Source organism: Haemaphysalis longicornis, unplaced genomic scaffold, assembly GCF_048455015.1.
Source record: "Haemaphysalis longicornis isolate Haplotype H1 unplaced genomic scaffold, Haemaphysalis longicornis Haplotype H1 scaffold_173, whole genome shotgun sequence".
NCBI lineage: Eukaryota > Metazoa > Arthropoda > Arachnida > Ixodida > Ixodidae > Haemaphysalis > Haemaphysalis longicornis.
In genome coordinates this window covers 432,714-453,311 of record NW_027526278.1, presented here as the reverse complement: position 1 = coordinate 453,311, position 20,598 = coordinate 432,714, and the positions used below count along the sequence as shown (strand labels likewise).

Sequence of the window (20,598 nt, the reverse complement as noted above, 5' to 3'; positions counted from 1 at the left end):
TTGCATTTGGAAAACGGTGGTCGGTATCTGGACATCGTTTTTTTTTCTTTTCGGTAACAAAACTCGAGCCAAATGTTAGAATATTGATTCAGTTTGCTTATTTTTCACCAAAAACATACAAACACTTGTACCAGTGCTTGCAGGAATAAAACTTATCCCTGCTGTTAAATCTTGAACCTTGCCACCCTGAGGGTATACAGTCCCTCGCAAGAAATAAATAAAGCTTGAATCGCGAGGTTTCCTACTAGCCTACGAAATCTGTGCATCAATTTGACAACACGGAGTGAAGCAACTGCTCCCAGCAGGATGGGTTTGTATGTATGTGTGTGCGTGTGTGCTTATTTTTCTTTTTTTTTGATGCTCACTTTGATACTTTTTTTTGCCATCATTGCACAGCTGGCATATCGGCCAAGCGGCCCGAAATGCGATGCTGACAAGAGAATAACAGCAGCAGCAGCTATTTTCCAAGAGAGAACAGAGCAGGGTGGGTGGTTGGTGGCAGGAGCATCATCTCCAGCTACTGCACGCAATTGGTTGGCCCCAATAAGGGCCGTTTTTGGTTGATGGTGGTCGCCTGTGGGGGCTCCTCCGAAGGCCTACTTGGAGCTGGTGTACTTGGTGACAGCCTTGGTTCCCTCGGAGACGGCGTGCTTGGCAAGTTCGCCCGGCAGCAGCAGGCGCACGGCGGTCTGAATCTCGCGGCTCGTGATGTTGGATCGCTTGTTGTAGTGCGCCAGGCGCGAGGACTCGGCCGCGATGCGCTCGAAGATGTCGTTCACGAAGCTGTTCATGATGGACATGGCCTTGCTGGAGACGCCAGTGTCAGGGTGCACTTGCTTGAGCACCTTGTAGATGTAGATGGAGAAGCTCTCCTTTCTGCGGCGCTTCTTCTTCTTCTTGTCCGTGGCGCGCACGTTCTTCTGCGCTTTCCGTTGTCAGATGGTGGAGGGTTTGGCACATGAGTGCCGCACCCCAGGGCTACAGAACCCAGCCAACCACCATCACTCAACTACTACGCCACTCAGTGTAAGCGCCCCCCCGAAGGGGAGTATTTTTTTTTCTGAGTGGCGGCCCTTACCCCTGGGCATAGGGGGGCGATGGTCTGCCGTCTCTTCATTTCTGTACAAAAGGGGAAAAACCGTTACTACCGTGATACTTATATGGGGTCAATCTGCAAAAAAAGAGAAGCATTAGAATGTGACAGAGATTTTTCCCCCAGCCTCCTCGAAAATTACTGCCGGTGAACACCAAGTGGAGATGAAGCCCTGGGCCCCAAGCCGCCGCTGCTCTCTTTGCAGGGGAAACCAGACCTCTTTCCGTACTTTTGCAAGTACTTCATGGAGGCCTGGTCGGTGCTCAGAGTGAGTGACAGCGCAGCGGGCCAGCCATACTTGATATGAACATTCTACCAGGAGCAAGACGAACTGATTGATTGCTGCGCGCGGGAGTGGGTTTAGGAACCGCACTGTCTCGTATGGAATACCAGGAACATCAAATATTTGGGCTACTTTGCGTAAGAGCGCCTGTGGAATTGCGCACTCCAAAAAGATGTGCATCGTGGACTCGGCCGCCCCACAGAACAAACAAAGTGCCCTGCAGTGCGCCGGAACCAATCCCACAGGTGCACGAGTGCGTCTGGTGTAGAAAAGGAGGCTCCCGCGCGCCAAAAGCCATTGGAAAGATGCCCTGCGGGGTTCTAGAAAATCTGCCAGAATTAATTTCCATTTTGGATTCCAGTTTACGAGCATGTACTGCTTCAAGTGAGGCGGGAGGCTGGGGGACAGTATCTCTGCCAGGTCCTTCAGCGGCGACGCGAAAACGTTGATGTCGGGAACCGCTTGCTGTAGGCGAAACAGGGCATTAGCTGCCCCGTTATAAAACAGCGATGGAGTGCCAGCACGAACGACGTTATTGCGGACGGAGCTCTGCATAAACAAACCAAGACGAGTACTAAGAAAATAGGACGCGAGACAACTGGTAAGTGGAATGTCACAGCCCAGTGCCACCTGCGTCCACTTCACGTGCAGCGCTGTCGCTAAAACTCCCACATCGGTGAGGCCGAGGCCTCCCTTGCTCCTGGGCAGTTGTACTATCTGCCTCTTGACCCTGTCCGGCTTGCCGCCCCAGAGGAAACGAAACACGATGCGCTCCGCCTCCAGTTTGGTTCGCGCGGGCACGGTCATGACTGAGGCGATGTAGCTTAACAGCGTAAACAGCAAAGTCCGCGCGATCGTGGCGCGAGCAGTCACTGGGCAGCGCAGGGTTTCGAAATTACGAGCCTTCATTTGCAGTTTAGTTAACGCGCCATGCCAATTGCTAGGGGCGGGACCAGAAGCGGAAAAACGATAGCCAAGGATCTTAACTTCCGAAGCCACCGGTAGCCCATGTTTTGGTTGCGGTGGTGCATCCCGAAGGTACATCACCGAACACTTGGCGGTGTTGAGCCGCGCGCCACTTGCCTGGCCATACCGATCGATCACGGCCAGCGCGGAGCAGAGAGAGCTCTCGTCTGGCACGACGATCGTCAGATCATCGGCGTAGGCAAAGATGGGAACACGCGGGTCACCCGGCGGCAGCGGAAAACTACCTATGCGTGGATCGGACGCGAGTCTTTGAAGAAGCGGTTCGATAGCCAAAACATACAGGACAGGGCTGAGAGGACAGCCCTGCCTTACCCCGTGATTAATCGAAAAACTATCCGAGACGCGTCCGTGGATGGAAAGCGCGGATGTTGGCCCATTATATAAAGTGCGAACCATTTTCTGGAAGTTATCTGCAAGGCCCGCGTTGGCAAGAGTTTGGAAAATATACTCGTGGCTAACTCTATCGAAAGCCTTCTCCTGATCAAAGCTACAAAGAAAACCGGAAAGATTTTTATTATTGGCCTATTCTAGCAAGTCTCTGAGAGCAAAGCCGTGCAGCTGCGCCGAACGAAACGGTACGCAGCACGCCTGGTACGGACCTACTATTGCATCTATGTCAGCAGTGAGCCTTGTGGCGAGGCACTTGGCAATTAACTTGTAATCGCAATTGAGCAGCGTGATGGGGCGCCAGGCTCGCAGATCGGAGCTCCTCGACTCATCCTTACACAGGAGAGTGATTAGCCCTTCCCTTTGAGACGCTGACACAACCCCACCTCTCAGCAGCCTGTTCACAAGGGCTGTGAAAGGCTGCTTTAACTGCTCCCAAAACTTTAGGTAAAACTCGGGAGGTAGACCGTCCGAACCTGGGCTACGATTGCGTTTTGATGTTCGGAGTGCTTCGAATAATTCGCCCTCGGTAATAGGGTTATCGCTCACGACGGGTGGCTCCTGTGGCCCTTCTAGGGGAAGCAGTTCAGGTGTTACTGCCTCCGCCGTGTATAGGTCAACGTAAAACCGGCGCGCTGCGTCCAAAACAGTGTCCGGCGTGCTCACAACAGCTCCTGAGTGCGGATCGATTACAGACGAAAGCGGCGGATTGGATCGCGCAAGCCTACGCCTCAAAATACTTCGCGAACACCAAGTTTCCATTTCCCAACGTTCGGCGCGAGCGATAGCGCGTAGGCCATCCCATCGGATACGAAGGAGGCGGCGATGCTCCCTTCGAAGCTCAACAAGTGCAGCGGCTACCCCAGGGCCGCAGGAAACAGGCGACGAGAGCAGGAGGATCGCGTCTGACACGACTTGAATCGCCGCGCGCTGCTCCTGTGCCAGCCGTCTGCCCCAGGCCCTGAGACACTCGCGCACTTCATTTTTAAAATCATCCCACCGCTCCGCATCGAGGTCCGATGTACTATACGCTACGAGGTGTTCTACCTGCAGCACGACAGCCGGGTTCTCGAGCAGTCGCGGGTTCAGACGCCAAGGCCCTCGCGAGGATGGCACGAAGTCGGAATCCGCGAGGCGCAACGCAACAAACTGATGATCGGAAAGCGCCGAGGCGACCTTCCAGATGGAATGCAGGCGCGGGGTTAGCGACGGAGAGACATAGAACCGATCGAGCCTGCTCTGTGCGCCCCGGCCGGTCCAAGTCATTCCTGACTGGCCCTGCCGAAGTAATGACCAGGTGTCGACCAGCCCCAGCTCGTCTACCAACTCCCGAAGCGCCGTGCACCCACTGCCAGGCTCTCGGCGCCGAGGTACACCGCGGTGCGATAAGCGATCGGACGCGAACAACGTGCAGTTAAAATCTCCTACCAAAACAAGACGCGACGGGCCTACAAGGTAGGAATCGAGCGTCTTGAAAAAATCCCTTTGCGGTCCGGCCGGCCTAGTGTTCGGGGCGTAAACATTCACGATGCGCGTGCCACAGTCTAGGTCGATCGAGAGCAAGCGGCCGTCAGAGTCGCGGGAGTGACGAAGGATCGAGCCCGTGTATCGCGGCATCAAAACAATGCCAACGCCACGAGAGCCCGTCCCCCCGAAACTCCAGAGAGATCTGGTGCCAAAATTGCTGTCGAACTGCCTAATCTGCCCAGCTCGGTGGAGGTAGGTCTCCTGCTGAACCAAAATGTCAATATTCGTTGAGCGGGCTAACTCAATTACTTCGGCCTGCTTAGGAGGCCTCGTCAATCCGCGGCAGTTAAAGGTTGCGATCGTTAGGGAGTAGCCCATGTTAAGTGTGTTGGGGGGAGTCTGTTTACAGCCGAATAGTGCCCAAAAAACGGCGGTGAGAAGAAATGCGGACTGACAGTTTAAAAAAAATTCCCCTGCATTTCCCCGAGGGGGAGAATGTGAAAGTGCGAATGCACGGTTGTCGGCCCGCTTGCGGCGCTTGCGCTCGGCCCCCGCAGCCCAACGCCTCGCCACCTTCTCTTCAATCTCTTCCATCGGGTTTGTAGTATCACGTGTACACCACGCAGTTATCAAGCCGCTATAACGCCGCTGAGTCGCCAACGCACGCCGCTGACGACGTAGTTTGAATGCGTTAAAGATATAAGGCGCGTCTAACACTGATATTACCGTCGCGTCTGTGGCTTGGTCGGTAGCGCTTCGCGCTGCGGCCCGCAAAGTCCTCGGATCGAAACCTGGCGCCGGATGCTGTTTTTTCTTTAAAGAGCACTGCGGACGCCGCCGCCCACGCCGGCGGTGGATGGTTTGGGGTCGCTTATAAAGAGCATTCGCTCTTAAAACATGGTTCAGCAGGAGATGCACGCGCGCTTGTTTACTTTCTGTTCCCTTCCGACTCCATTTCACTCTCCTCTTCGGCGCTGCTAAATTCCACGTCCTCGTTTTCAGTGGGCTCTGTGCCCGAGCCAACTACGCGTTTGCGGTGGAGAGGGCTCTCGGTTTCGGATTCCAGTTCGCTTTCGGCGGCTTTAAGCAACCCCCTCCTCGAACGCTGCTTCTTCTCCTCAAAGAGCTTCCTCTTTGCTTTGCGCCCCTTCTTTTTTTGTTTGGGGGTGGGCGTGCTCGGAGGCGCCGCTTCGCCGTCCACCGCGGGGGGAACCGCGGCGGCGAGAGATGGCGCTGCCGCCGGCGCGACGATCGCGGGAGGCTCCGCGGAAGGCTCCGCGGGCGTCTGCTCGGGCCGCGTCGTCTGCTCGAGAGCATCAGCGGCTGGCGCGGCGTTTTCCTCGCTCTTTTGCGCCTCAATGCTAGCGCCCCCTACGCTGCTAGTCTCCTCTTTTCTCCCCGCGTCGTCTGCGTTGCTGCCTGTCTCGTCGCTCGCGGCGACGACGACGACGGGTTCGCTGATGGCGCTGCTTGTGCCCTCCTGACCCTCGATCTCGGTCGCCTCAGCGCCGGCGGGTTTCGTCCCCGCAACCGCGGCCGCGAAAGACTTAACGCGACACTGCGATCGCGCGTGATCGCCCTGGCACAGCGCGCATGGTGCCTCGCACGTCTCATGGCCGTACTGGTCGCACCTTGAGCACTTGGGGGTGGTGCATGCGGCTGCATAGTGGCCAGTGCCACCGCAGCGAACGCATTGATGCACGACCCCGTCGTACTCAAAGCGGGCCACATACCTGTCCAGAACCTTGATGAGGTTCGGGACAGGCGTGACCATATCCATGCGGATGCGGCGCGTCCCCGATACGAAGTCCGCGAACCCCGGAATGGTCTCGCGCTGCATCCCGTGTACCTGGCCGTACTGGCTCAGGATTTTCCTCAACTCTTCATCTGGCTCTTCCAGTGGGTACTGGAAGACGCGCACCACCTTCGACCTCGATCCTCGATACTCAAATCGGAACTTCTCCTCGCGAACTTCCACGACGGGATCGATTAGAAACCGCTCGACCGCCTGCTTCGTCTTGAAAACAACCTCAAACCGGCCACCCGAAAAGTCCTGGACGCCACTCAGCTCGTTTTTACTGAACCGCTGCACGAGCACCTTCACCAACTCAACATTAGTGACTCCTCGAGGGAGCCGCGCGTAGAACGTGTACGGCCGCAGCCGCACGCTGTAGCTAGCCATGGCGGTTCGCTAGCGGACACGAGCTAAACACCCTGCCCTAAGCACAACGCGCCTGACACACGCTACAAAAAAGAGAGACCCTCGTCACTCACCAAGCTGACTTCGCACTTGCTGTATCCAAACAAAATCCTGGATGGAAGCTGAAAGGAAGACAAGTATCGCTGCCAACCAGCGAGCGCAACGAGCGGAAAAAACACAACACTCAGGTGAGCGCCCCGCGGCTACATGCCGCCACTGCACACGCACGAAACGATGAACAGAGCAGGTGCTGTATCCGAAGGGAATGAAGCTCACACAACCACGACCACGCAACGCCGCCGGAGATCGCGCCGCTCACACGCCCGCCTTCTTCACGGCTTCACCACTCGGTTGGGGAGTCATGACTACTGCGATGCGAACACGACGGAGTCGACGCGAGCAGAAACGCGGCTCGCGGCGCTTTTATTCGAGCGCGCCGCATTCTGGCGCCTCTCGCTGGATGCGGTTTGGGCGGGGCTTATTTTTGAGTTCTCCTTGGACGCCGTGCAGAGTGGACGTGTTTTTCTCGCGCTCCGCAGTTTCCCTAACTCTAGACCGGGCCTCCGGCCCGTTAACTTCTTTCTTTTTAATGCCACCCTTGGAAAGCCCTTTTTAGGGCTCCATACGGCAGGATGCCGCTTTTCCCGCACGTGGGCACGCCCAGCCCACGGCGCGTAATCTCCCCCGCGATCCTCTCCGCGCTGGCGCAAGGTTTCGACCTCCTGCCCCCCCCCCCGCTCAGAGGAGGAGGAGCAGGACAGCGCCAGCGAAGATGCAGAAGGCGAGGATTTAATGGATACATCAACCTCATCCCGCAGCAGCAGCAGCAGCAGCAACAGCAGCAGCAGCAGCAACAGCAGCAGTAGCAGTAGCAGCAGCAGCAGCTCGGGTGAGTCCCGTACCCCCCCCCTTCCCCCCCCTACCCCCCCACGCGCACCCAGGCCAAGCCGCACGGCCTACGACCCCAACCGCCTCGGAAGTCGGGGCCACAGCCTCGAAAGCGCTGTGCGCCGCATTCGCTTCAACAGGGAGGCATGGGAGGCCTACCAGGCCGAAAAACAGCGCCAAGCGCAGGCGGCGCGCGCCCCCATTCAAGCTGCCCCCCCCGCCCCCACCCCCCGGTCAACGCCCCTGATCGAAAGACTACGACAAAACATCCGAGCCGACCGCGCCCCCCCCGGCGCCACGGGGACGGAAGAAAGCGGCGCCGAAAAAGGCGAAACCGCCAGCCAGCCCTGAGGCCCCCCTTCGCGCTCCTGCGTCCTCCCCAGCGGCGACACACGACCCCGCTTCTCCCTCCGACCTTGTGAACGCGAGCATGCACGACCTTGCCATCCAGCGCGCACCGGAGCACGCACACCAGGCGCGAGCAAACGATGCCCCAACAAGTCAGACCCTGAACGCTGCAAGCGATACCCCGCAGCCGCCGCTTTCCGAGAACCGCACCCTCGCGAGCGCGCAGGAGATGCCCGATCCGCGCACACCAGAGAGCGCACGGCGAGCCGCACCCCGGAGAACGAAAGCAGCTTAACGCTCGCCCCAGAACCGGCTGCCCGCACGCAGGAGAGAGGGGAAGACATCGCCCCAAGCAACTCAACGCGGCACAGCCAAGCGAAAGGTCCCCCGTCCTCCGCCCAGAAAGCGCCCCTCGCCACCCCGCGCCGCTTCCCCCTCACCCAGACAGGCCGCCGACGAGTCGAGGCAGCACCAAGGTCAACAAAGACTCCCGCCCCCCTCCCCCCTCCAAGAGCCGCAGAGCCATCTCGACGACGACGGCTGGCGCGTGCAGAGAGGGCGGAAAAAGCGCACCCCGCCGCGCGCCTCTCCCCAGCCGAATGGAGCGTCAGGAAACGGAGCGGCCGTCTCCACCACCACAATCTTGTATCGGCCGACTGAACGCGGGGCAAACCTCGCGGGTATCAGCCGCTTCGAGATAGAAGATCAGTTGACGCATATCCCCGACATCAACGGATACAGAGTCAATCACCGCCTAAACACCGCGGCGGTGGACACTCAGAGCGAGCAATCCCGCGAGGCGCTCCTGGCCGTGCGCTCCCTATGCGGAGTGGCAGTGCGCGCCACAGTAGCACAAACACCTCGCAACGCCAGGGGCGTGCTCCACGACATAGACCTGCCAGGAACGGCAGAGGACATCATGCAAGTGGTGGAAACACCTATCCCAATCATCAGAGCAACTTTGCATGAACGTCAGGAACAACTCCATGTTCCTGACGTTCGCGGGCCCCCAGCTACCCGACGCTGTATACATACGGGGAGTCCGCGTACGCGTCCAGCGCCTCGACCCCCGCCCCATACAATGCGGCAAATGCGGCAGGTTTAACCACCTTACCACTGCCTGCCGAGGCGGGACGCGATGCGGCAACTGTAGCGGCCCGCACCTCACCTCCGCCTGCACCGAGCACACCCAGAAATGTGCCAACTGCGGGGGAAAGCACCATTTCTCATCCCCGCGGTGCAGGCTATACAAGAGAGAACGTGCGATAGCGGCGTACGCTGCAGCCCGGAGCCTACCCATCGGCGAAGCATGGCGTCACTACTTCGCCTCCAGCCGCCGCGCAGCTTGGGAAAGAAAAAACGCCACCCAGACATCCACCCAAGCCGCCCCCCCTCCCAGCTTTCGAAGCTACAGTCAGATTCTGCAGGCGCCTCGGCAGGCGGCTCCCCCCCAGCCCCCGCCAGCAGCCAACCAGGCCCCCCAGAGCTTGCTGTGGCCCAGATACTGTCTGCCGCAGACACGCTGAACGCGGCAATCGCCCTACTCCTAAATGGCGGCCACTAATCCAAATGTTGCGCCCGAGAGGCTGCCTCGCCCCAACATCCTGCAGTGGAATTGTCGGTCCCTGCGAATGCGACACGCAGATTTGTACACCTTCCTACAGGCCAACAACCAGTACGACGTCATTTGTCTACAAGAGACGTACTGCCTCCCCAGTGAGCACAGGCTACCGGGCTACGTGGCGTATCACAGCGCCGCAGCCTGCGTAAAGACCGACTGCACGGCCACTAACTGCCGAGAAGCAGGGCACGAGCCTGGCCGCTCCAAAACGGCTATATACGTGCGGAGCGGCAGTGCTCACTCGGAGGTAAATCTGACGGGGTTCTCCAGCCCGCACATGGAGTGTGTGGGGGCCACGATGCGATACGCTCGCACTGACACGACTGTCGTGTCCATCTACGTCCCCCCCTCCCGCGCCTGGGACCCGTCAGAGCTGCGCACACTGCGCAACCTGTGCGGAAGGGACGTATTCTGCGGGGACCTCAATGCCCACCACCACTGCTGGGGCAGTCGCTCGGTCACTTCACGGGGGCGCAGAGTGGCCGAACAATTCGGACCAACCGGCTTAACCCCCATAAACACAGGGGCGCCCACATTTATCAGGAAAGGTGGAGTGCGGACCTGCATTGATGTTACGCTGACCAGGGAGCGATGCCTGTACGATTGGGAACCCGAACCGGACACCTGGGGCTCCGACCACCACCCCATCAAAATCAAGGCCCGTGCCAGGGGGAAACCGCGGCATCGCACGTACAGCATCGTTCGCTGGGCCGATTTTCGCAAAAACATCGACGCCAGCGACAAACCCATATTGGACAGCATCTCATCCGCGCTCGCCGCCTCCACCTTCCAACACCAAGTCAATGAGGGCCAGCCGGTCCCCGACATAAAACAACTGAACTTGCGCGCTGCACGAAGGAAAGCGCAACGCCGCGCCATGCGCACCGACTCCGCGGAGGACTGGACAACCTATAACAGGATAGACGCCGTCCTCCGCCGGCACGCAAAACAACTACGCAGAAAGAGCTGGGAGGGCATATGCTCCACGCTACAGGGGGCGGCGGGCCAACGCAGAGTGTGGCACCTGCTCCGCGCCCTCACCCACCCTCCCGTCAACAACAACCCCCTCTCCGCGCTCTCCATTGAGAAGCAGAAAACTACGGAGGAGCTGGCCGAAGAGTTCGCCTCCTACTACGCGCCCGACGACCCCCAGACGACCGACACGTCACCGGGTGACGTCACACCGCCTCCGCGGCCAGCCACGCCGCTCCCCCTCGCCCACTGGGACAGCGTGGACGACGTCACCGCGGCTTTCAACGCGCCATTCACCCCGGCCGAGCTAGCGCGCGCAATTCAAAACGCCAAACGCAAAAGCGCGCCGGGAGCCGACGGAATAACCTACCAGGCTATTCGGAACCTCGACGAGAGGCAGCGCTCGCATCTACTAGACTACTACAACCTCCACTGGTCATCTGGCACACTACCCGAACAATTCGGCCTACAACTCATCGCCCCTGTACTGAAAAGAAGCAAACCCCCAACTGACTTCTCCTCCTTCCGACCCATCTCCCTCACGAGCGCTGCCTCCAAAATTCTTGAATCCATGGCACTCGCTCGTCTTCAATGGTTCGCGCGGAAAAACAACATCAACCCCGAACAGCAAACGGGCTTCCGCCGCCAGCGCAGTGCCATGGATTCCATCGCAGACCTGGTTTCAGCACTAGAACATGCAAAGGCAACAAAAACAGTTATTTTCGTCGTGCTCCTAGACATCCGGAAAGCCTTCGACTGCCTCCCCCACAACACCATCCACACCGCAATTGCCCGCAGCAACATCACAGGCAACATGCGCGCGTATTTGGAGGCATTCCTCCGCGGCCGACAGCTGCGCGTACGGCTGCCCGGATGTACTAGCTCGGCCCGGTCGGTCACCACAGGGGTCCCCCAGGGCAGCGTACTCTCCCCCTTCCTATTTAACCTCGCCCTCGCCACGCTCCCAGAGGTTCTTCCCAACGTCGCCGACACTCCCACCTACATGAGTATTTACGCGGACGACGTGGCAATATGGTGCACGGCAAGCAAACAAGATCACCTACGCGCCCGCGACACCACGCAAATAGCACTTTCTGCCACTGTCGACCATCTCAAACATCTGGGGTTGGACGTGTCCCACGACAAAACAGCCGCGATGGTGTACCATCCCACCGCCGCAAACGCTCGACAAACCCCCCCGCTCCACATTAACAGCACTCCCCTCCCCTGGCAGAAAGAGGCCAAATACTTCGGCATTAAGATCCATCACCGGGTGACGTGGCTGCCCCTGGTCAAAATGCTGCGAGGCCAATTAATCGCAGTACAGCGGGCCATACGCTCCCTGGCTGCCAGGGGCAGGGGATGCTCCCAAGAGTGGGCGCTGCGTGTGTACGACGCGGCGGGCGTATCACATATCCTGTACGCCCTCACCGTCATCACCCCAAGCAAAACAAACTGGGCCAAGGTCGAGCGGGACCATACTGCCGCAATCCGCCTCTGCCTCGGCCTCCCGCGAAGCTCACCCATTGCAGAGACCTTGGCGGAGGGCAACGCCTGGCCCGCGCAGCTACGAACACGTAAAGCGGGGCTGTGCTTCATAGACAGGCTCGTGCGCGCACCCGACGGAGCGGCGCTGCTCAAACGCCTCCAAGCTCGGACAGCCTCGACGGCAGGCAGGCTAGCAGCGGCCTACGCAGAAATAACGGGCCTCAAACAACCGCTGCCCCCCTTCGACCCCCTCCCCCCCATCGCACACCAGCAGTGGAGATCAAATGCACTCTCCCGGGAGTGAGAGGGAAAAGACGGGAGCTGCCCCAGGCACTCCGCTTTGCTGCAGCAGAGCATATGCACGAAGAGTCAACAGGAAACAACCAAGCGCTCGCCCTTTTCACCGACGGGTCGGTGACCCCAGGGCCCCCGAAGAGCGCCGCGGCAGCGTGCGTCGCCCCACAACTAAACGCGCACACACAATGCCGCCTGCCCTTCCCCGCCTGCTCCACCACGGCCGAACTGGCAGGGCTACACCTAGCGGCAGACATGGCCTTAGATCAGCAAGCAAACTACACCAGCATCACCATCTACTGCGACAATAAGGCCGCGCTACAACGACTCCAGCGCCCACACGGGCATACTGCGTCGGTGGCGTTGTTGTCCGCAAAACTGTGCGCCGTCGCCTCCCAGGGCAGCGCGGTGCGCCTGCAGTGGCTACCCTCGCACGTTGGCATTGAAGGGAACGAAGCCGCAGACGCCCTCGCCAAGGCAGCGCACTCGGCCGACACCCCGATCACCACCGACGTCTGCAGCATCGACGAGGCCCGCAATGTCATAACAGACAACCTACGCGGAGGTCATCCAGACCCACGCGTCGCTGCGGGTGATCCGCTACCACGGGTGCCCACCAACAAACTATCTCGTCAGGAAAGCGCACTCCTAAGCAGGCTGCGCACGGGATGCGCCGTTACAAACTCGCGCCTGCACCTCTACAAGAAGCGCGATTCACCGGCCTGCTCACATTGCGGTGCCTTTGACTCTATCGGCCACTGCATCGTCGTGTGCGCTGCATACAATAACGAGCGCGCCCGTCTCCGCGCGGCCTACAAGCGCCTAGGAATACCATGCAGCACGAAGACCGAGCTGCTCTTCCCCCGCTGCCTCCTCGCCGGCGCATACCGACACCTCCTCGCGTTTCTCGAGGAGAGCGGCCTGGCCTCTCGCCTGTAGTGCGCCTCTCCCCCCTCCTCCCTCTCCCCACGGGACCCCGAGCTGCAGCGGCCAACCCCCGCTGTCTCCTTCCTGACCTACCTTTCTTCTCTCCCCGCGCCCCGCGGCTGCTGAAAATAGCCGCGCTTCCGCTCCGACCCGCGACGCGCGTGCTATAAACAATCAGCCTTCGCGGCCACTGAACTGCAGCGGATGCCCCCCCCCCCCCCGCACCTATTTTTATTCTTTTACCTTCATTTTTCCACCCCCCTTTTTTCTTTGGTGCTCGTGCTGTGACAACTACGTGCCTGCCCACAGCCACTCCTCACTGCAACAACAGCTCCGGGCAACTCGCCAGCCGCCCCCTTCGCTCGCAAGACATCTGCACCCGCCCGTTCACAGACAACAGTGCTAACACCCACACGATTCTGCCGCGCGGACGTGTGATCAACTGTGCCACGCCGCATGAGGCTGAGGTGCTCTCATGAGCCAACCACCCCACCCCCTTTAACTACTGACGCCGCTGTTTCTTCTCCTGCCTCATAGGTATCTCTATTTACATGGCGCTTCCCCCCCCCTCCCCCCACACTTCCTTCAAATCTTTCAACCCCCCCCCCTCCCCCTTCCTCCCTGGACCTGATGAGGTGTCGGCACGCAAAGCCAGACAGTTTCGGGTCCCTATCTCCTATCCTCCCCCCACCCCCTCAAAACCTCGAAAGAAAGAAGCAGGGCTTATTTGAGTACCTCCGCCTCGCCGCGGCCGCGCCGGACACACACCGAACGTTCGCTCGCGTGTGCACATCTCGTACCGCGCAGTCGTCTTGTTTCTCTTCGTGCAGTAGCAGCAGTAGCAGCATCATCATGTCCAGACGTAGCAAGGGTGGAAAGGCGAAGGGCAAGAGCAAGACCCGCTCCAGCCGTGCTGGGCTCCAGTTCCCCGTGGGCCGAATCCACCGTCTGTTGCGCAAGGGTAACTACGCCGAGCGCGTGGGCGCCGGTGCCCCAGTCTACCTGACTGCAGTGCTCGAGTACCTGGCCGCCGAAGTTCTCGAGTTGGCCGGCAACGCCGCTCGCGACAACAAGAAGACCAGGATCATTCCCCGCCACCTCCAGCTGGCCATTCGCAACGACGAGGAGTTGAACAAGCTGCTCTCGGGCGTCACCATCGCCCAGGGAGGCGTCCTGCCCAACATCCAGGCCGTCCTGTTGCCCAAGAAGACCGAGAAGAAGGCCTGAGCTGCCCCTGTTTCCCAGCGCCACGAGCACCTACAAAACGGCTCTTGTAAGAGCCAACCTAAGTGCGTGTCACAGCAGAAACGATGCTGCCTCCTCCTTATCTCGTAGTACTTTTCGCTCGTTATTCTTTGTCCATGCACGCCTAACGTGAGCGTTTTGTGTAGCGCGTTATTTAGGCACACGATCGACACCTTATTGACTTTCTGTGCTGCAAAACTTACACAGCATTTCGTAACGTGAAAGGGAATTCTTCTGCAAAGCGCCAGGCACTGCTGCAACTGAATAAAGCTTGCGCTGTGCAGTCAGTGTGTTTTCGCAGTTAGGCAGCTTTTTTTTTTTTCTTAGAGACCCCCAGTGTAGAAGAACATCTTGCCAGCAAGAGTTGTTCCCACGGAAGTTCCTAGCGTGCTGCTCTTGTTTTTTTTTAGCATGCATTTGCGTATTCTATACCAATCACTGCAAACACGTGTCATTTAGCTAAGCTTCTGGAATCGTTTGCTCACGTATCATTCCGTTCTAATTTGGCTGATTCCAACCGTGTCTGTTTTTTAAATCAAAACTGGCCTACAGAACCCCCACATCACTGCTGTGCTAGTTAAAGAAACCAACAAACCCACGAGGAGAAAGTGAGAACACCAACAGAAGCAGCAATTTGGTTTTTCATTTTCACGCACGATAAGAGTGGCAAATAAAGCATAAACTCACTTGTTGCACACACGCAAACTAAAAAACCCCACAACACTCACCTTTTTTCGTTGTGCGAACACGCAGTGCAAAATACAACAGCAGAGAGAGGCAGAAATGGGGTTGACGAGCTTGGCCTCTTGGAGCGCCATGACGGCCGAGCTCTGGAAGCGCAGGTCGGTTTTGAAGTCCTGAGCGATCTCACGCACGAGCCGCTGGAAGGGCAGCTTGCGGATCAGCAGCTCGGTGGACTTGTGGTAGCGGCGGATCTCACGCAGGGCCACGGTCCCGGGCCTGTAGCGGTGGGGCTTCTTGACGCCGCCCGTGGCCGGGGCGCTCTTGCGGGCTGCCTTGGTAGCCAGCTGCTTGCGCGGCGCCTTACCTCCGGTACTCTTGCGGGCCGTCTGCTTGGTACGCGCCATTGCGGCTACAGGTGCTGCAAAAGCTGCGAGGCAAGATACAACAACTCGGAGGTGAAAGGAAAAACGTGTACACGCTTCGGCGTCAGGAGCGAGACTGCTCGCCCTACGCTCGGCGAGTCGCCTTCCCGACTGAGCGCGCCTCTGATTGGTTGCGCCGCGAGCCCCTCTTCCCCTCTTTTCGATGCTTGAATGCTGGAAAGAGCACTTTTTTTCCGTGCCCCAAATTTGCGCCCCTGCGGTTACCGAACGAAAAGAGCTATCGATTTCATTCAAACGCTGTGTTATTGCGCGCAACGTTTTCTCTTATCTGTCCAAAAATGGTAAACCTGGCCCAAACTGCCGTCCGGCTATGACGCGAAATGTCCGACTGACCATAAACGAGAGTGCCGGCGGCCGCCGCCGCCGCCGCCGCCGCGGCGAAGCTCTTCCCACCCTCCACGGTCGCTAGGATGCTGAAAATGGAAGATTTTGGTCGCAACGTAAATTCGCATCACCACAGTTTCCGAACAAAAAGAGCTATCAATTCCATTCAAATTTTGCCTTGTTGCGCCTTGTGTTTTCTCTTACCTGAGCAGAAATGGTGAACGTGGTGCAAATTGCGGCCTGGCTACGACGCAAAATATTTTGCTTACCATGCAGATTTTGCGAACGAAATAAGCTATCGATTTCATTTTAAGCGTGCCCTGTTGCGCAAGACGTTTATTCTTACCTGCGAAAAATTCACACACCTGGTGCGACCCACAGTCGCGCTGCAGAAGGAAACGTGGGGCACACCATAATCTATCTTGGGCGCCCACAACTGCGCGCCTTGCAAGGTGCTAGTTTGAAAAACAAAACCGTTTGATAACTTTGCATTTATCGACCTTCGATTTGCCCTGTGACGGTGACGCGGGCTCCCTGTTCGTATATATTTTGCTACCAGGGCTGCTGTTTTCAAAGCGGTTGCGTCATCTCGTAGGAGGGTTCCAAAACAGGCTTCTGTGCTCGTTACATCTTGTACACAATGTAAACAAAGGTAACGAGAACAATGAAATGGCCATATAAATGGAATGACTAATGAAATTAGTCACCGTGGCGTCTTGCACGCGAGTGTTTAATGAATTTTCGCGCGAAGCAAGCGTTCGTGTGGTGCGAGCGCAAGTGTGCTTCTTTGGTCCACTTCAGCCACGAATTTCAACGCCATGCGCCACTCGATCTTGTTAACTTGCAAATGCCAAGTGAAAGCCCTCAGTAGGCTCAACTTGCAACCCTTGGACCAGGGCTAGAGCGGTGTTCAAGCCCGGAGGAGGCCGAAAACATGTGCTGGCGGTGCCCGTCCGTTCGCTCGGGGCAGCTCTTGGAGGCCTCTGCTAGTGAATGGAGAGTCGTAGAGACTTGGTTCGGGCACCGAAATGTTCGCGGGAACGTGTTTGTTCGAAGCGCGCCTGTTATTTGGCATTTGCGCCAAGCGCAGCCGTTCCCGCGGCGAAATACCCGCGCGCAAAAAGCACAAATGAGCCGTGCGGAGTGGAGCGAGGCAGGCGGCCCCCCTCTCGCTGCACCATCGCCGCCGCCGCGGCGGCGAACCTCTTCCCACCCTCCGCGGTCGCTAGGATGCTGAAAATGAACAATTTTCGTGGCCACGTAAATTCGCATCGCCACAGTTTCCGAACAAAAAGAGCTATCAATTCCATTCAAATTTTGCCTTGTTGCGCCTTGTGTTTTCTCTTACCTGAGCAAAAATGGTGAACGTGGTGCAAATTGCGGCCTGGCTACGACGCAAAATATTTTGCTTACCATGCAGATTTTGCGAACGAAATAAGCTATCGATTTCATTTAAAGCGTGCCCTCTTGCGCAAGACGTTTATTCTTACCTGCGAAAAATTCACACACCTGGTGCGACCCACAGTCGCGCTGCAGAAGGAAACGTGGGGCACACCATAATCTATCTTGGGGGCCCACAACTGCGCGCCTTGCAAGGCGCTAGCTTGAAAAACAAAACCGCTTGATAACTTTGCATTTATCGACCTTGAATTGGCCCTGTGAAGGTTACGCGGGCTCCCTGTTCGTATATATTTTGCTACTACCAGGGCTGCTGTTTTCAAAGCGGTTGTGTCATCTCGCAGGAGGGCTCCAAAACAGGCTTGTTACATCTTGTGCACAATGTAAACAAAGGTAACGAGAACAATGAAATGGCCATTTAAATGGGATGACTAATGAAATTAGTGACCGTGGCGTCTTGCACGCGAGTGTTTAATGAATTTTCGCGCGAAGCAAGCCTTCGTGTGGTGCGAGCGCAAGTGTGCTTCTTTGGTCCACTTCAGCCACGAATTTCAACGCCATGCGCCACTCGATCTTGTTCACTTGCAAATGCCAAGTGAAAGCCCTCAGTAGGCTCAATTTGCAACCCTTGGAGCAGGGCTAGAGCGGTGTTCAAGCCCGGAGGAGGCCGAAAACGTGTGCTGGCGGTGCCCGTCCGTTCGCTCGGGGCAGCTCTTGGAGGCCTCTGCTAGTGAATGGAGAGTCGTAGAGACTTGGTTCGGGCACCGAAATGTTCGCGGAAACGTGTTTGTTCGAAACGCGCCTGTTATTTGGCATTTGCGCCAAGCGCAGCCGTTAGCGCAGCGAAAACCCAGCGCGCGAAAAGCACAAACGAGCCGTGCGGAGTGGAGCGAGGCAGGCGGGAAGGGGGGGAAGGCCCCTCTCGCTGCGCCGTCGCCTCCGCCGCCGCCGCCGCTGTCGCCGCAGTCGCAACGTGCGAGTTCCGCTCATCTGCCTCGCGAGTTGTGTTCTTTGCAGTAGCAGCCAGCCGTTTTGGGCCGTATTTCTCTCGTCGCTCCGGAGTTGAGAAGAGACATGTCTGAAGAAACCAGCCAAGTGCCTGCCGCTACGGCGGCAGCGTCTTCGGCTCCCAAGAGCCCCAAATAGAAGGCTGCGCCCCGCGGATCCGGCAAGCCCAAATCAGCGCCTACGCACCCCAAGGTTTCGGCCATGGTCACCGCCTCCATCGGTGCCCTCAAAGAGCGCGGGGGTTCGTCCCTGCAAGCCATCAAGAAGTACATGGCTGGCACCTACAAAGTGGACGTCGAGAAGCTGTCTCCCTTCATCCGCAAGTATCTCAAGTCTGCCGTCGCGTCCGGCGCGCTCGTGCAGACCAAGGGTAAAGGCGCCAGTGGCTCGTTCAAGCTGTCCTCCTCTGCTTCAGCACAATCATCGTCCGCCGGCGAGAAGAAGAAAGCGGCGGCGGCGGCAGGCAAGAAGAAGCCTTCGGGCACCAAGAAACCGCGAGCCAACAAGACCACCGCGACGGCAAAGCCCAAGCGCGCCCCCGCTGCCGGTGCGAAGAAGCCCAAGAAAGCGGCCGCGAAAAAGCCCAAGGCAGAGAAAAAGGCGTCCCTTCCCAAGAGCCCCAAGAAGCCCAAAGCGACCAAGAAAGCCCCCAAGAAGCCAGCTTCTTCCAAAAAGTGAATGACTTCTGCGGAAGCCCGCCTCATCCTTTTTTTTTTTTAATTAACCACCCGGTCCTGATGGGACCACACCAACAGTTTGCCATGGCGACGGAAGCTTGCCACGCCACACCCATCTCGCGTCCTCCTCCTCAATGTATTCTTAATCGCACGATTGCGGCGCAAACACACACACAGCAGTAAAAACAAGCAAACAAACAAAGAAAAACCAAAGGCACTGCAGCTTCGCTCCTCGCTGCCGCAGCAGCCGTGGCTGTGGCCCACAGATACCCGCACGCTGCTGCCATCTGTCGGACAACAGTTGGCCTGGCCCTCTTGGTTTGGGAGCTGGCAGCGAAAGAGCCTTGATCTGCCGGCGCGGACGAAGCGCGCCCGGGGTCTTTTGCGGCGCCCTTAGGGGTCGTTAATCAAAGCCCAGGCAATCGAAACATGGTTCAATCGAGAGAACAGGAGTCGTAGAATTGGAAAACATGCGCCGCTGGCGTGTGCGCCGTTTAGTTGATAGGTTACGGGGCGTCCAAAACACGTTTTTCTTCAATGTCGCCCGTTTCGCTTTGTTTACAAATGCTTCTCGGGCTGTGCAGAGGTAGGAAATCGTCTCACCGTGCTGAACTAACGTTTTTTTTTTTTACTGCGAGCCACAGCAACACGATGGTATGCGTGAATTTCACGTGAGGATAAGGCAATTTCAGCTGCAAGCCGATCAACATGGCGAACGCGACTTTTCAGTGTCCCAGGCGTGGTTCTCGCTCCTCCACCGCTTGCTGGCGGGCCGAAAAACGTCTTGACGGCGTTGTGAGACCACTCGTTGGAAAGCTTATTCTTCGAGCTACGCGATGGTGCAATTTCGGTTTTCGTGCGACGAACGGTGCCGATGCTAGCGCCAAAACTCCGACGCGGCGCGGCCGACAAGGTCGGCGCGAGGCCGACCGCTCGGGTTGTAGCCCTTTTACAAGCCATTTCCGTACGACTGAGAGGCCCGAACGAGCAGCGACAATAAAGTAGAGGCCCTGGCAAACGTTTCGGTGCAATTTTAGTTGGCCTGGCCCTCTTGGTCTGGGATTAGTTGATAGGCTACGAGGCGTTCAAGACACGTTTTTCGTCAATTTCGCCCGTTTCGCATTGTTTATAAATGCTTCCCGGGCTGTGGAGAGGTAGGACATCGTCTCACCGTGCTGAGCTTAGACTTTTCTGGTTCCTCCTAGCCACAGAAACACGATGGTATGCGTGAACTTCACGTGAGAGTAAGGAAAGTTCAGCTACAAGCCGACTAACACGGCGAACGCGACTTTTCAGTGTCCCAGGCGAGGTTCTCGCTCCTCCGCCGCTTGCTGGCGGGCAGAAAAACGTCCTCACGGCGTCGTGAGACCACTCGTTGGAAAGCTTATTCTTAGAGCTACGCGAGGGTGCAGTTATCGTTTTCATGCGTTGAACGGTTACGATGCCAGCGCCAGAACTCCGACGCGGCGCGGCCGAAGTGGTCGGCGCGAGGCCTACCGCTCGGGTTGTAGCCCTTTTACAAGCTCTTTCCGTACGAGTGGGAGGCCCGAACGAGCAGCGACAGTAAAGTAGAGGCCCCGGCAAACGTTTCAGTGCGATTTTAGTTCGCCTGACCCCCTTGGTTTTGGAGCTGGCCGCGAAAGAGCCTTGTTCTGCCCGCGCGGACCAAGCGCGCCCGGGGTCTTTTGCGGTGCCCTGAGGGGTCGTCAATCAAAGCCCTGACACTCGAAACACGGTTCAATCGAGAGAACAGGAGTTGTAGAATCGGAAAACATGCGCCGCTTGCGCGAGCGTCGCTCAGTTGATAAGTTACGGGGCGTCCAAGACACGTTTTTTGTCATTCTTGCGTGTTTCGCTTTGTTTA

At 57.8% G+C, this 20,598-nt stretch overlaps 4 protein-coding genes across 4 annotated transcripts; 2 read left to right on the top strand and 2 right to left on the bottom strand.

Moving 5' to 3' along the window:
- Positions 1-363: 363 nt before the first annotated feature.
- LOC144166481 (histone H2B-like) lies at positions 364-2,183 on the bottom strand. Its single transcript, XM_077695988.1, has 3 exons — positions 2,049-2,183; positions 1,743-1,841; positions 364-929 (listed from the first exon to the last, which is right to left on the bottom strand). Exons 1-3 carry the CDS (start codon positions 2,181-2,183, stop codon positions 597-599), a joined length of 567 nt encoding a protein of 188 aa, XP_077552114.1. The 3' UTR covers positions 364-596.
- An 11,566-nt stretch (positions 2,184-13,749) lies between these two features.
- Positions 13,750-14,244, top strand: LOC144166504 (histone H2A-like). The gene has a single exon (XM_077696015.1). The coding sequence runs from the start codon at positions 13,808-13,810 to the stop codon at positions 14,180-14,182; it is 375 nt and encodes a 124-aa protein (XP_077552141.1). The 5' UTR covers positions 13,750-13,807; the 3' UTR covers positions 14,183-14,244.
- Positions 14,245-14,688: 444 nt separating this feature from the next.
- On the bottom strand, positions 14,689-15,340 carry LOC144166503 (histone H3-like). The gene has a single exon (XM_077696014.1). It carries the CDS (start codon positions 15,286-15,288, stop codon positions 14,884-14,886), a length of 405 nt encoding a protein of 134 aa, XP_077552140.1. The 5' UTR covers positions 15,289-15,340; the 3' UTR covers positions 14,689-14,883.
- Positions 15,341-17,571: 2,231 nt separating this feature from the next.
- LOC144166501 (uncharacterized) lies at positions 17,572-19,790 on the top strand. Its single transcript, XM_077696012.1, has one exon. The coding sequence runs from the start codon at positions 18,259-18,261 to the stop codon at positions 18,733-18,735; it is 477 nt and encodes a 158-aa protein (XP_077552138.1). The 5' UTR covers positions 17,572-18,258; the 3' UTR covers positions 18,736-19,790.
- The last annotated feature ends 808 nt before the right edge of the window (positions 19,791-20,598 follow it).